Here is a 14,186-nt window from a genome sequence, read left to right as displayed (position 1 = left end):
GGGAGGTGGGGGCAGTAGCGTCCTGTCCAACTTGGCCAGGGAGGCCACGACCTCCTGTGGAGGGTTTCCTCCCCCATCTCTCTAAGCCCCAGATCCCCCAGCCTGGCCTGCGCTGGCCTCTGCTTAGACCACTGCCTGAACGCACCCCTGGGGTGCCCGGGGCCAGGACTCAAGCCCCTGGGCCTGGCTCTGCGGCCTCCTCCCTGCCCAGCTTCACTTTTTCACTCCGTGGCGCTGGCTGGCTGATAATACCAGGCCTTGGACGGGCACACATCGCCTGGGTCCAGCAGTCCCCCTCTCCCTCTCCCAGGGCCCCCTCCCCGCCGCATCCACAGCTGGGAGCCCACGACCACTGTGGGACATAGGGAAGCTGAGACACGGGTGGCCAGACTCCTGCGAGGCCACAACACTGACGGCCGGTTTTGTCCCTGTCCCGGCCGCAGATGACCGGCAGGAAAGGCCGCGTGGTGTCCAGGCCCGACGGGACGGTGGCCTTCGAGTCGCGGGCAGAGCAGGGTCTGTCCATCGACCACGTGAACCTCAGGGAGAAGCAGCGATTCATGAGCGGCGAGAAGGTGTGGGGCCGCAGTGCACTGGGCGCGGCCCGCGGGACCCAGGAGGCACAGAGGGGCCCAAGGGTCCCTGGGGACTGCGGACCCGCGCACTTCTGCGAGTGTGTGTGTGCCAGGTGCGGGCGCGAGTGGCCGTGTGACGGGTGGTGTCCGCGCCGCGCAGGCCTCTCGCTGCCCCTGGACGTCCTGGTGACCTGGAGCGGGGGCCGAGAGGGTGAGGAGGCGGCGGCAGCGTTGGGGCGGGCCTTGCACCAACCGCGTCCCGGTCCCTTCCGTCCCCCCAGCTCGTGGCCATCATCTCGGAGGCCTCCAGCTCGGGTGTCTCCCTCCAAGCTGACCGCCGCGTCCAGAACCAGCGGCGCCGTGTGCACATGACCTTGGAGCTGCCCTGGAGCGCCGACCGCGCCATCCAGCAGTTCGGTGAGTCCGGCCCCGCCCCCAGCGCTACCTGGCCCCGCCCCCAACGTGGTCTCGGCCCCGCCCCCACCTGGCCGGACCCTGAGAGCCGCTTTGTCCCCAGGCCGCACCCACCGGTCCAACCAGGTCTCTGCGCCAGAGTACGTCTTCCTCATCTCGGAGCTGGCCGGGGAGCGCCGGTTCGCCTCCATTGTGGCCAAGCGCCTGGAGAGTCTGGTGAGCAGGTGGGGGCTGGGTTGAGAACCAGGGACAGGCCCAGGAAGGCTCTGCAAAGCTTTGTGGGGGGCCAGAGGCCAGACCCCAGGTGACCAACCGATGACCTTCCCCACCCCTTGCAGGGGGCCCTGACCCATGGAGACCGCCGCGCCACGGAGTCCCGTGACCTCAGCAAGTACAACTTTGAGAACAAGGTACTGCAGGGAAGACGGGGCTGGGGGAGGCAGGGTCAGGGGTCTAGGGAGGGCCGGATCTAAGAGCCTGGGGGAGGGAGTAGATGGGGGCTGGGGGAGGCGGGGCCCAGGGGTCTGGGGGAGGGCATAGTCTAGGACTCTGGGGGAGGAGGTGGCTGAGAGCTGAGGGAGGTGGGGTCTAGGGGTCTAGAAGTCTAGGGGAGGGTAGGGGCCAGGGGCCTAAGGAAGGGTGGGGTTCTAGAGAGGCAGGGGTCCAGGGGAGGCCGGCTTCCTCCCGGGGCCTCCTTCCCCACTCACCCTCTCCCCCTAGTATGGCACCCGGGCCCTGCACTGTGTCCTTACCACCATCCTGAGCCAGACTGAGAACAAAGTGCCTGTGCCCCAGGGATATCCTGGAGGGGTCTCCGCCTTCTTCCGGGGTAAGCTGGGCCTGTGGGGGTCTTCCTGGGGGGGCAGGGGCTCCAGAGCAGCTGGGACAGCAGACTTTATAGGCCGGTTGTGTGTTGAGAGATCTCTCCCCACACGCACAGAGGGGGCTGTGAGGGCAAAGGGAGCCAAGGCGGCCCCCAGCAGCCACCCGGTGGGTTTCCGGGGCAGCTGAGGGGCCGGGGATTTGAATTTATTCCCCAAGAACGTGCTGTTCTCACTCCTGTCAGTCAGGCAACAGGCTCCACTCCTAGCCCTGGCCTAGCCCTAGGCCTCAGCTGCTCCCCAGGCCCCCCAGCGAGCAGCTGGTCTCTGGAAAAGGAGCGAGGACCCTTGCGGGAGGGGCAGGGTTGGGAAGACCAGCGTGTGAGGCCGCTCTCCCCGCAGACATGAAGCAGGGCCTGCTGTCCGTGGGCATTGGCGGCCGGGAGTCCCGAAATGGCTGCCTGGACGTGGAGAAGGGTGAGTGCCCCACACCTAGGCCCAGAGACGCTCCCATCTCGTCTCATGCAACCTTGGCCCCACGTGGGGAGCAACGAGGGGAGCGGGGACTCCCAGCGCAGCCTGAGGCTTGGCTCCCTCCACTGTCAGACTGTTCCATCACCAAGTTCCTGAATCGCATCTTGGGGCTGGAGGTGTACAAGCAGAACGCGCTGTTCCAGTACTTCTCAGACACCTTCGACCACCTCATCGAGATGGACAAGCGGGAGGGCAAATATGACATGGGCATCCTGGGTGAGCATGGGCACCGGGGGACTTGGGTGGGTGTGGGCGAGGGGCTCGTGGGAACAGTGGGCATCCCGGGTAGGCACGGACCTCGTGGGAACACTGGGCATTGTGGGTGAGCATGGGGAGGGCCTAGGTGGGTAAGGGGCTGATAGGAGCACTGTGCATTCTGGGTGAGCGAGGGTGCTGGGTGGGCCTGGGCAGGCATGGGCACGGGGCTTGTGGGATCCCCGTGCAGCTCTGTGGACGGTGCTCAGGCTGGTGCACACTGCCCACCGTGCTCATCCCCAGGCTCCACGGGGCGCCTGCTACATCATTGTGAACCAAAGGCCAGCGAGCCTGTGCTTTCAGCCTCATAGGGCCAGGCCTGTCCGTCAGGACCACTTCCCTGTGTCCAGACGAAGGTTGGGGCAGGACCACAGATACTTCACTCATGAGCAGTGCCACAGCCCACCAGGCTCCCACGAGCCCCCACAGCCTGCTCAGGGTCACCCAGCACCTGAGCAGCCCCTAGGCTCCCACAGTCCCCCCACAGCCTGCTTGGGGTTACCTTGACCTGAGCGGTTGCCAGGCTGGGGCCCATGTGTACCATCCCTACGCTGGGCCAGGTCAGGCCAGGCTCCAGGACACCCTCCCCTGTGCTCTCCGGGGGTCGTCTCTCGTCTCTAGGGTGCACCCGGGCTACTGGACTGACCCTGGCCCCAGCCCGCAGTCCCAGGCCCGGACACCACTCACCCTCCACCCACCCCTCCTAGACCTTGCTCCCGGCATCGAGGAGATCTACGAGGAGAGCCAGCAGGTGTTCCTGGCTCCTGGGCACCCGCAGGACGGGCAGGTGGTCTTCTACAAGGTCAGCAGGAAGCCCCCCAGCCCCTCACACACTGCCCACCCTGCCCCCACCACACTCACACCCCCCCTTGTCGTGGCAGATCAGCGTGGACCGCGGCCTGAAGTGGGAGGACGCCGTTGCCAAGTCACTGGAGCTGACGGGCCCCTATGACGGCTTCTACCTCTCCTACAAGGTGGGGTCGGGCGGGGTCACCCCCCCAGAGGAGGGCCCACGGGGTGGGACCTGAGCGCGGCCTCAACACCCTCCTCCGCAGGTCCGCGGTAACAAGCCCAGCTGCCTGCTGGCGGAGCAGAACCGCGGCCAGCTCTTCACGGTGTACAAGCCCAATATCGGCCGGCAGTGTCAGCTGGAGGCCCTGGACAGCCTCCGCCGCAAGTTCCACCGGGTAGGCGGCCGCGGGGTGCAGCTTTCCCTCGGGCTGCCGGCCCTGGCCCCGCCGAGGCTCATGCGGTCTTGTGTCCCCAGGTCACCGCGGAGGAGGCCAAGGAGCCCTGGGAGAGTGGCTACACCTTGTCGCTGACGCACTGCAGCCACAGCGCCTGGTGAGGGCGGGCCGGGGACCGGGGAAAACCCGCAGATGGCGGTGACCCAGGCAGGGATCGGGAGCTCCCGAGACTCTGAGAGGAGGCCGGAAACCTCAGGGCACCTGGGGAGCCTGCGGGCCCCTGGGACCCGCCTGAGCCGAGCTACCCATCCCGTCCGCAGGAACCGGCACTGCCGGCTGGCGCAGGAGGGTAAGGACTGCCTGCAGGGGCTGCGGCTGCGGCACCACTACATGCTGTGCGGCGCGCTGCTGCGCGTGTGGGGCCGCATCGCCGCCGTCATGGCTGACGTCAGCAGCAGCAGCTACCTGCAGATCGTGCGGCTGAAGACCAAGGACAGGAAGAAGCAAGTGGGTGAGTGGGCGGCCGGCGCCCCAGGAAGGCCCGAGCCCCCGGCCCCGGCCCTGACACCGCCGCTCCGCCCGCAGGCATCAAGATCCCCGAGGGCTGCGTGCGCCGCGTGCTACAGGAGCTGCGGCTGATGGATGCGGACGTGAAGCGCAGGCAGGCGCGCGCCCTGGGCTGCCCCGTCCCGCCCGCCCCGCGGCCGCTGGCGCTGCCCTGCGGCCCCGGAGAGGTGCTGGACCTCACCTACAGCCCCCCGGCCGAGGCATTCCCGCCGCCCCCGCACTTCTCCTTCCCGGCGCCGCTGCCCCTGGACACCGGCCCCGGCCTGGTGCCGCTGGGCGCCCCGGACGCACAGGCCGACCCTGCAGCCCTCGCGCACCAGGGCTGTGACATCAACTTCAAGGAGGTGCTGGAGGACATGCTGCGCTCGCTGCATGCGGGGCCGCCCTCCGAGGGCGCGCTGGGGGAGGGCGCGGGGGCGGGGGGCGCGGCGGGCGGCGGTCCCGAGCGGCAGAGCGTGATCCAGTTCAGCCCACCCTTCCCGGGTACCCAGGCTCCTCTCTGACACACCTTTAAGCGAAACATGCCCCAAGTCACAGGGAGCGTTTCTCCCCTAGGAGCAGCAGTGGGGACCAGGGCCAAGGTTCCCTGACCACTGCTCAGAGGAGCCCCAGGCCCCGGCCGCAGTGCCTTCCGCGCCCGACCCGGGCCCTCACCTATCAGCCCTGGCGGGGCCCACTCAGGACAGCTGGGGGCCGGGGCGAGGCAGGGCGCTCTCTGTGCCTCTCTCCTCCCAAGTAGGAAGGGGCTCCGGGTGGCTGCTCTGGGACTGGGCACCCGCAAGGGCTCAGTGGGCCCAAACCCTTAAAATCCGTGGAACTGGGCGGTCCCAAGAGCTAGAAACTCAGGAAACCCCAGGTGCTCAGGGCCCCGCGTCTCGGGGGCTCTGTGGGGCAGACCCCCGCTAATATATGCAATTCCCCCTCCCCTAGCCCTTCTCTGACCCCTAAGTTATTGCCTGCTCACCTCTCCCAGGCCCCAGGCCGCGGAGCTGGCAGGGTGGCGCCTGCGGTTTCTATGTATTTATAGCAAGTTCTGATGTACATATGTAAAGGACTTTTTTAAATATATGTGCCTTTTGCCTACTTCCCATGGAGTCTGCTGCTCAGCCTGCAGGACAGGGAGGGAAGAACAGGGGTGCGTGGGCATCCCCGGAGGCTCTTAGGTTACCAGGTCTCATTCTGTCCATCGCCCTGTGCTGGCCCCCTGTGGATGAGGAGGGACAAGGGCTGGGAGAGACAGATCCCCTCAACCCCGTGTCTGGGGCAGGTGCCATGGACTGTCCATTCCAGACCCCCAGTGGGGACAGCTGGGATCAGCCACCCTAGCAGGCTGCAGTCCCTCCAGCTATGCAGGTAGGCAGCCAAGCCGTGTCCAAACTGCCCCCCCGCACGGGCCCCTGAATGGTGGCTGGTGCTGCTGTGCCAGCCCCTCCTGGCCTGTCCACCCCCAGCCCTCATGGAGGGACTCTGTGAACAGTAACCACCCAGCTACCCCCATACCCCCCAGCCAGATGAGGCCCCAAGGGCAGGTGTGGGTGCCCAACCCATCCCCACCACCAGGGTCACGCTGTTCCTCGGGCCTCTATACTTCTGCTTTCTGGCCAGAGGAGGCCCCAGGAGCCACCTCCTAACGGGTTAAGACCCGGGGCCGGGAAGAACAGCCACTTGAAATTATCTTCTCCGAGACTCAGCCCTACTGGGCCCTACCTGTGCATACCAGGCAGGGCTGCATGGATTAAGGCCCAGGGCTTGGTGTCCAACGGCCCAGATCTCACTGCACCCCAGCACCCCAGCCAGCACAGCCCCCAAGCCTGGAGGAAGAGGAGGCAACACTCCACCTTCATGGCATTCCCTGGCAGCTGACAGCAGCTGGCCCTGACATGGAGGGGTGCCTGGCAAAAGGGCCCCCCCAAGCCCCTAGGCAGAAAGATCCAGCAGACCAATTTGTCTGTTTATTCCCATAAGGCAGCCAGGGGTGGGGGCGCCGAGCCAAGCCCAGCGGGCCACGGGACCTTCCTCCGGCGGGGTGCACGCTGGATTTTCGGGTCTGCCTCACCAGGAGCTGGTTTGCAAGCAGGCCGTCATGGGTGCCAGTGGAAGGCTCCGAGGGCGTGGGCAGGGGGCTCGGGCGGGGCCACACACTTGTGGAGCTAGAAATAGTGGGGCAGGTCCTTCTCTATCACCTGTCGGGGAGAAAAGCTGGGTCAGGGCAGCTAGCTCCCGAGCCGCTGCCCCAAGCAGGCTCCCTAGAGAGGACCTACCAGGGGTTCCTCCATGGGTCCGTACCGCTTCACCACGCAGCCGTTCTTGTCAATGAGGAACTGTGGAGAGACAGTGTCTGAACTGTGGGGCACCATGGGTGTGGCCCCCTGCAAGGGGCTGAGGCTGCCCTTCCTGCCCGCTGCCCATGTGGGCCAGGGCTGTGGCCGGGGGGAGCTGGTCCCCTACCCCCCACAGCCCCCTTACCTTGGTGAAGTTCCACTTGATGGCACTGGAAAAGAAGCACATGGGTGTAAGCGTCCCCAGCAGCCCCCCACGGGCCCACTAGCCATCCTGCCTCCAGGAGGCCACATGGACATGAGTGTCCCCAGCGGCCCCCCCACGCCTCCCCAGCCATCTTACCCCAGGAGGCCACACAGTGTGAGAGTCCCAGCAGCCCCCCACAGCCCCCTGAGCCATCCTGTCCCCAGGAGGCCACAAAGGTGTGAGCATCCCTGGCTGCTTCCACAGCCCTTCATGGACCCCGGAGCCATCCTGCCCCAAGGAGGCCACACAGTGTGAGAGTCCCAGCACCCCCACCTCAACCGCCCCCTGAGCCATTCTGCCCCCAGGGAGGTGTGCACATCCCAGCAGGCCCCCACACAGCCCCCCCAACCCCGCAGCTGTAATGTCCCTAGAGGTCACGCACTTTCCCAGGATGCCCTTGCCCTTGGGCTGGATCTTCATCCACTTCCACAGCGGGTGGGCATCGTCCCCGTTCACGCATATCTTGCTGAACATATCGAATTTGACATTGTAGCCCGCGGCGAACTCTTTGATCTCTTCGTTACTCCCTGGTTCCTGTGGCGGCCAAGGTGTGCTTGAGTGCGTCGGGGGCCCCCCCACACTCCGAGGCCCTCTCCAGGCCGGAGCCCACCCTGACCCCCACCCATCGGCCTCTGCAAGGCCACAGCCCACCCCCACCCACCGGCCTCTGCGGGCCCCGGGAATGCAGCAGCCGCCCACCTGCTTCCCGAACTGGTTACATGGGAAGGCCAGGATCCGCAAACCGCACTCAGCGTATCGGGCGTGCAGGTCGACGAGCTGAGTGTAGTTCACTTCGGTCTTGCCTCACTGGGAGGCCACGTTGGTGACGATGCACACGAACCCCCTGCAAGAGTCGGCGGGGGTCAAGCGCAGAAGAGCAGGGCCCCCTCCCAGGCCCCGGCCATGCGCCCCACCGCAGGCGAGCGCCCACCGGTACTTGTCCAGGTTAACCATGTGCCCGTCGATGTCTTTCGCGGAAAACTCGTGCATGGAGCGCGCACAGCGCCAGTCGTCCCGGGACGCGCACTGCAAGGCAAAGGGGGCTGAGCAGGGAGCATGGACGGGAGGCCGAGCCTGGGGCCCTGGGGCAGGAAGGGATGCGGAGCGGGTCGGTGGCGGGGACACCGGAGCCCTGGGGCCCTGAAAACCTGAACGCTCCTCCTCCTCAAACGCACACGCCTCCTTGTGCCTCTGGTCCCGTTTTACCGGAAACCCGGAGACCGAGAGAAGGTTCCAACCCCAAAAAGTGCCACAGCAGCAGGTGTGAGGGCCCCGCGCGCACCGGGTCCTGGGACTCGGGACATTCGTGGATCTCCGGTCCCAAGCTGCGGGGACAGGGCTCCTTCCGCCGGCGCCGCGCCCTCCTGCGCCTGCACGCTGGGGCCTTCCGCCGTCTAGGGGCTCGCGGCCGCCGTCTGCCCCGGCTCTGGCACCGCTGCCTGCGGCGCCTGGGGGAGCCTGCGCCCGCGCGGCCCATACCCGCCCGTCTCCCGCCCCGCCTGGCTCCCCCACCCCGAGCGCCGCTGCCGGGGACAAAGGCCCGGAGGCCGAAGTCAGGACTGTGCGACTGTGACGCCACCAAGCTAGGCCAAGCCGCGGGGGCGGGGCGGCGCCCGGGGGCGCGTGATCCGGGGTTTCCAGCCCTCTGCACCCACAACCGCTCGGGCGCAGCAGCCCCGCTCGGCCCGGAGACACCCACCCGTGGCCCCCAACGGCCCAGCTCCGCCCCAGCCGTCCCGGACCCCGCCCCCTGCAAGCCGGGACCCCGACCCCGGCGCGCGCGCCCGCAACGGCTTGGACGGCCGCTTCCCCGACCCCGACCCGCGCGCGTGGAACAGCCCCTTCCACTTCCCCGACCCCAGCCCGCGCGCTCGCAACGGCCTGGACAGCCCCTTCCCGGACTCCGACCCGCGCGCATTGAACAGCCCCTTCCCCTTCCCCGAACCCAGCCCGCGTGCCCGCAACGGCCTGGAGGGCCACGGAGCGCGTCGCAGTGCGGTCACCCGCGTCCGCGCCCGGCCGGGGGTGGGGAGGGGGAGCCACCCAGACGCCCCCCACCAAGGTCACGGGAGCCCGAGGGTTCCCCGCGCCGGCAAGCGGAGACGGGGATCGCGCGCCCGCCCCAACGGTAACCGGGCAGGCAACAGCCTCGGCGCCCGCTCACCATGGTACCGGCGAGGCCGGGCGCGGCCAGAGCCCCACAGAGCAGCGCCGGCTTCAGCAGGCGGCAAAGGCGGCCGAGGTTCATCGCGGCGGGGCTGGGAGCCAGCGGCTCCTCCCCTCGTCCAGCCGACCAATGGACGCGCGTCGGCTCTCCGCACCTCCCCTCCCACGGCCACGCCCTCCGGAGCGCTCACTGGTCAGCCGCGTCGGTGTTGAGCGCTCGCGCCGATGCCAGCCAATGGGAGGCCGGAAGGGGAAAAAGGCGGGGAAGGGGGGCGGGACCGGACGTGCGGACTGTTGTCGGCGACTGCGCATGCTCGCTTGCGCACAGGCGGCCGCGTCTACGCAGGCGACGCGTTGGGAGGCAGCGCACGGTACTCCGGATGGTTGACCGCAGCGCGGCGGCAGGCCAGACAACTTGAGAATACTACTTAAGACTCGTCGAGGGCGTTTCTCCAACTGGCAGAAAAGTCTCCCCAACTCGTTTACCTTTTTTTTTTTAAGAGACGGGGTCTTGCTGTGTTGCCCAAGCTAAAGTGCAGTGGCACGATCAGGGCACACTGCAGCCGCGACCTCCCAGGCTCAAGCGAACCTCCCGCCTCTGCTCATCCCAGCTCATCATCACCATTCCTGGCTAATTATTGTAAAGACATGGGGGTCTCACTATGTTGCCTAGGCTGGTCTCAAACTCCTGACCTCAAGTGATCCTCCAGCCTCAGCTTCCCAAACTGCTGGGATCACAGGTGTGAACCACAGGCCCGGCCGGGATTTGCCTTTTTTTTTTTTTTTTTTTTTTTTTTTTTGAGACAGAGTTTTGCTCTTTTGCCCAGGCTGGAGTGCAGTGGTGCGACCTCGTCTCACCGCAATCTCCGCCCACCGGGTTCAAGCGATTCTCCTGACTCAGCCTCCTGAGTAACTGGGATTACAGGAGCGAGCCACCACACCCAGCTAATTTTTTTGTATTTTTAGTAGAGACAGGGTTTCACCATGTTGGCCAGGCTGATCTCAAACTCCTGACCTCATGTGATGTGCCCACCTCGGCCGCCCAAAGTGCTGGGATTACAGGTGTGAACCACCGCATCCGGCCAAGGGATTTGCCTTTTTAATGTAAATGAAACCAAACTGAGGTCTGCTCCTCATCGCAGTCCCATCTTATGAGGGTGCCCAGAGAGGGCATGGGGGTGTCCCTGCCCTCACCCCTGCCGTGGGCACAGGGGTGTCAGTGACTCCCCACCGCTGGGTCTGGTTGCCAAGCCGCTTACATAACATGTGGGCACTGGGACCTGAGAGTCATGGAGACAGTTACCATTTAACTGAGAACCTGGAGTTTCCTGGATCTGCCCACCCCAGAGACAGCTGCCCACGCAGGGACGCGCGGTGTGTACTCAGAAAATAAACACAAGTCTGGAGGGTTTTCTTACGCTTCTAACATTACAAGGTATGGGCACACCCAGAGCCCATACCACCCCACATCTTGGCTTCCAACTCTGTTTTTCACTTTGTGGCTTGGACATTTGGCAACAGAGACACTCATCTCATACTTGGGAACTGAGTCACCGTGATTAGACTTTGACCCCTGTACAGACAGGGGTTTGGAATGTGTGTGTGTGTGTGTGAAGGAGTCTTGGTCTGTTACCCAGGCTGGAGTGCAGTGTCTCCATCTCAGCTCACTGCAACCTCTGCCTTCCGGGTTCAAGCGATTCTCCTGCCTCAGTCTCCTGAGTAGCTGGGATTACAGGCGCGTGCTACCAAGCCCAGCTAATGTTTGTATTTTTAGTAGAGACAGGGTTTCACCATGTTGCTCAGGCTGGTCTTGAACTCCTGACCTCAGGTGATCCACCTGCCTCAGCCTCCCAAAGTGCTGGCATCGCAGGCGTGAGCCACTCTACCTACCCTGCCCAGACTTTTATGTTGCCTTCAAGGTCTTAACCTTTTCTGACCCTGCATTGAGTAAATTTTTTCAGAGACAGATTCAGGGCTGGGTTGATTTGGGGTGGGACCTATGAGCCAGTCCCCGCCACTGCCCCCGACTCAGGCCTGCTAGATGCAGCACAGAAGCGTTGTAGATGGAGTTGAGTGGCAAAGGCAGTGAAGCAAGGATCCCTGAGCTGGGCTGGCAGAATCCAGGTCTTGCATAAGCCTGTTCACATGGCTTTGCTCCCGCCCAGCCCCCAGAGGCCGAGTTCTTGGAGTCAACCCCCATTGTCTCACTTCTCAGGAAACCCCCCCATTTCCTCCCGCCCTGGCAGTGCCGGGTGACAGGGCCACACTGGCGAATCTGTTCTTGCCCTTGCAGAGGCTCAGCTGTTTGCAATGTTGCCAGAGTTGTTTTCCATAAGTTGGTTGCAAACGTGTGCGCTGAAACCGGTGTTTATCTCAGGGTTGCCAGAAAAACAGCTCAGCACGCACAGCTCGGCGGAGACACCTTATCCCATTCCTGACTTCCTGCCAGTTGTGATAAGGGCAGAAGTGGGCAAAACACGGGGTCGTGACCTCGGATCTGAGAACGGGCTCCCAGGTTCTGGGAGAGATTTGCCCTGGGGGTTTCTCAACTTTTCCCAGAGTGACCCCATTTCACAAACAGGGAAATGAAGACTTGGGGACCTCTCAAGACCCCAGCAAGGCTTCCCTGTGAGGGCGGAAGTTCTTCAGTGTCCCTGCAGGAAGCTGTGTTGCCATAGATCTTTCTAGAGCAGCCCCTGGCACCAGGAAGGACTGGGGCAGGGGCTGTCCTGTGGCTTGATTTCTTTTTTAAAAACTTTTTGGGCCGGGCGCGGTGGCTCACGCCTGTAATCCCAGCACTTTGGGAGGCCGAGGCGGGCGGATCACAAGGTCAGGAGATCGAGACCATCCTGGCTAACACGGTGAAACCCCGTCTCTACTAAAAAAAATACAAAAAATTAGCCAGGCGTGGTGGCGGGCACCTGTATTCCCAGCTACTCGGGAGGCTGAGGCAGGAGAATGGCGCGAACCCAGGAGGCGGAGCTTGCAGTGAGCCGAGATCGCGCCACCGCACTCCAGCCTAGGCGACCCAGCGAGACTCTGTCTCAAAAAAAAAAAAAAAAAGAAACTTTTTGGCTGGGCACAGGGGCTCATGCCTGTAATCCCAGCACTTTAAAAGGCTGAGGTGGGTGGATCATGAGGTCAGGAGATGGAGACCATCCTGGCTAACACGGTGAAACCCCATCTCTATTAAAAATACAAAAAATTAGCTGGGCGTGGTGGCGGCGCCTGTAGTCCCACTACTCAGGCGACTGAGGCAGGAGAATGGCGTGAACCCAGGAGGCAGAGCTTGCAGTGAGCCAAAATCCTGCCACTGCACTCCAGTCTGGACAACAGAGCAAGACTCTGTCTAAAAAAGAAAAAATTGGGGGCTGGGTGCGGTGGCTCACATCTGTAATCCCAGCACTTTGGGGGTCTGAAGCAGGTGTATCACCTGAGATTAGGAGTTTGAGGCCAGCCTGGCCAACATGGGGAAACTGTGTCTCTACTAAAAATACAAAAATTAGGGCTGGGCACGGTGGCTCACACCTGTAATCCCAGCACTTTGGGAGGCCAAGGAGGGCGGATCATGAGGTCAGGAGTTCGAGACCAGCCTGACCAACATGGAGAAAGCTCGTCTGTACTAAAAATACAAAAATTAGCTGGTCGTGGTGGTGTGCGCTGTAATCCCAGCTACTGGAGAGGCTGAGGCAGGAGAATTTCTTGAACCCAGAGGGTGGAGGTTGCAGTGAGCCGAGATTGCACCTTTTCTCTCCAGCCTGGGAGACAGAGTGAGACTCCATCTCAAAAAAAAAAAAAAAAAAAATTAGCAGGACGTGGCAGCAGGCGCCTGTAATCTCAACTACTCTGGAGGCTGAGGCAGGAGAATTGCTTGAACCCGGGAGTGGGAGGTTGCAGTGAGCCGAGATCATGCCACTGCACTCCAGCCTGGGAGGATACAGCAAAACTCTGTCTCAAAAAAAAAAAAAAAAAAGTTTTTGAAATTCAAACAAAATACATATGAAATTCAACATTTTAACCACTTTAAAGTGTACAATTCAGTGTTTTTAGGATGTGCACAGTTATGAGACCATCGCCTCAATGTTATGAGACCATCACCTCTATCTAGTTCCAGAATTCTTTTTCTTTTCTTTTTTTTTTTTTGAGATGGAGTCTCGCTCTGTCGCCCAGGCTGGAGTGCAGTGGCGCGATCTCGGCTCACTGCAAGCTCTGCCCCCCGGGTTCGCACCATTCTCCTGCCTCAGCCTCCCAAGTAGCTGGGACTACTGGCGCCCGCCACCACACCCGGCTAATTTTTGTATTTTTAATAGAGACGGAATTTCACTGTGTTAGCCAGGATAGTCTTGATCTCCTGACCTTGTGATCTGCCTACCTCGGCCTCCCAAAGTGCTGGTAGTACAGGCGTGAGCGACTGCGCCTGGCGTGTTTTTTTTTCTTTTTTTTTTTTTTTTTTTTGAGACAGAGTCTGGCTCTGTCGCCCAGGCTGGAGTGCAGTGGCGCGATCTCGGGTCACTGCAAGCTCCGCCTCCCGGGTTCACGCCATTCTCCTGCCTCAGCCTCCCGAGTAGCTGGGACTACAGGCGCCCCCACCACGCCCAGCTAATTTTTTTTTTGTATTTTTTAGTAGAGACGGGGTTTCACTGTGTCAGCCAGGATGGTCTCGATCTCCTGACCTCGTGATCCGCCCGTCTCGGCCTCCCAAAGTGCTGGGATTACAGGCTTGAGCCACCGCGCCCGGCCGTTTTTTCTTTTGAGACAAAGTTTTCCTCTTGTTGCCCAGGCTGGAGTGCGAAGGTGCGATCTCAGCTCACTGCACCTCCACCTCCTGGGTTCAAGCAATTTTCCTGCCTAAGTCTGCCAAGTAGCTGGGATTACAGGCGTGCGCCACCACGCCCGGCTAATTTTGTATTTTTAGTACAGACGGAGTTTCTCCATGTTGGTCAGGCTGGTCTCAAACTCCCGACCTCAGGTGATCCACCCGCCTAGGCCTCCCAAAGTGCTGGGATTACAGACGTGAGCCACCGCGCCCAGCCCAGAATATCTTCATTGTCCCCAAAGGAAGCCCGGACCCCGTCAGCCTTCACTCCCCATCTCCTGCCCTAGGACCTGGCACCCACACATCCCCTCCTGTCTCTGTGGAT

The 14,186-nt window shown here is 62.8% G+C and overlaps 2 protein-coding genes across 14 annotated transcripts in view; one reads left to right on the top strand and one right to left on the bottom strand.

Annotated features, from left to right (window-relative positions):
* SBNO2 (strawberry notch homolog 2) overlaps positions 1-5,441 on the top strand; it is a 73,532-nt gene extending 68,091 nt beyond the window's left edge. For 8 of the 12 annotated variants that reach the window (XM_065535338.1, XM_045378782.2, XM_045378777.2 and 5 more), the window contains 13 exons: positions 444-575; positions 857-992; positions 1,093-1,205; positions 1,328-1,399; positions 1,710-1,818; positions 2,213-2,287; positions 2,417-2,560; positions 3,307-3,401; positions 3,481-3,573; positions 3,655-3,786; positions 3,867-3,943; positions 4,107-4,297; positions 4,372-5,441. In XM_065535338.1, coding sequence (XP_065391410.1) covers positions 444-575; positions 857-992; positions 1,093-1,205; positions 1,328-1,399; positions 1,710-1,818; positions 2,213-2,287; positions 2,417-2,560; positions 3,307-3,401; positions 3,481-3,573; positions 3,655-3,786; positions 3,867-3,943; positions 4,107-4,297; positions 4,372-4,856 — 1,854 coding nt within the window. In that variant the 3' untranslated portion in view covers positions 4,857-5,441. Of the gene's footprint in view, positions 1-443; positions 689-856; positions 993-1,092; positions 1,214-1,327; positions 1,400-1,709; positions 1,819-2,212; positions 2,288-2,416; positions 2,561-3,306; positions 3,402-3,480; positions 3,574-3,654; positions 3,787-3,866; positions 3,944-4,106; positions 4,298-4,371 lie in introns of those variants that run through there. The other 4 variants (XM_074025162.1, XM_045378785.2, XM_074025163.1 and 1 more) reach the window with 4 other exon arrangements.
* An 851-nt stretch (positions 5,442-6,292) lies between these two features.
* Positions 6,293-9,130, bottom strand: GPX4 (glutathione peroxidase 4). Of its 2 annotated transcripts, none has more exons than XM_005587358.4 (7): positions 9,044-9,130; positions 7,811-7,905; positions 7,579-7,723; positions 7,262-7,413; positions 6,820-6,844; positions 6,615-6,674; positions 6,293-6,536 (listed from the first exon to the last, which is right to left on the bottom strand). In XM_005587358.4, exons 1-7 carry the CDS (start codon positions 9,125-9,127, stop codon positions 6,504-6,506), a joined length of 594 nt encoding a protein of 197 aa, XP_005587415.2. In that variant the 5' UTR covers positions 9,128-9,130; the 3' UTR covers positions 6,293-6,503. The 2 variants fall into 2 exon arrangements, with proteins under 2 accessions (XP_005587415.2, XP_015295789.4); XM_015440303.4 differs by lacking the exon at positions 9,044-9,130 and adding an exon at positions 8,162-8,440.
* Positions 9,131-14,186: the final 5,056 nt, after the last annotated feature.

The sequence above is a fragment of the Macaca fascicularis genome, chromosome 19, assembly GCF_037993035.2.
Source record: "Macaca fascicularis isolate 582-1 chromosome 19, T2T-MFA8v1.1".
Taxonomy (NCBI): Eukaryota; Metazoa; Chordata; class Mammalia; order Primates; family Cercopithecidae; genus Macaca; species Macaca fascicularis.
Note: the sequence above shows the minus strand (reverse complement) of the source record. Positions and strands in the feature narration are given on the sequence as shown.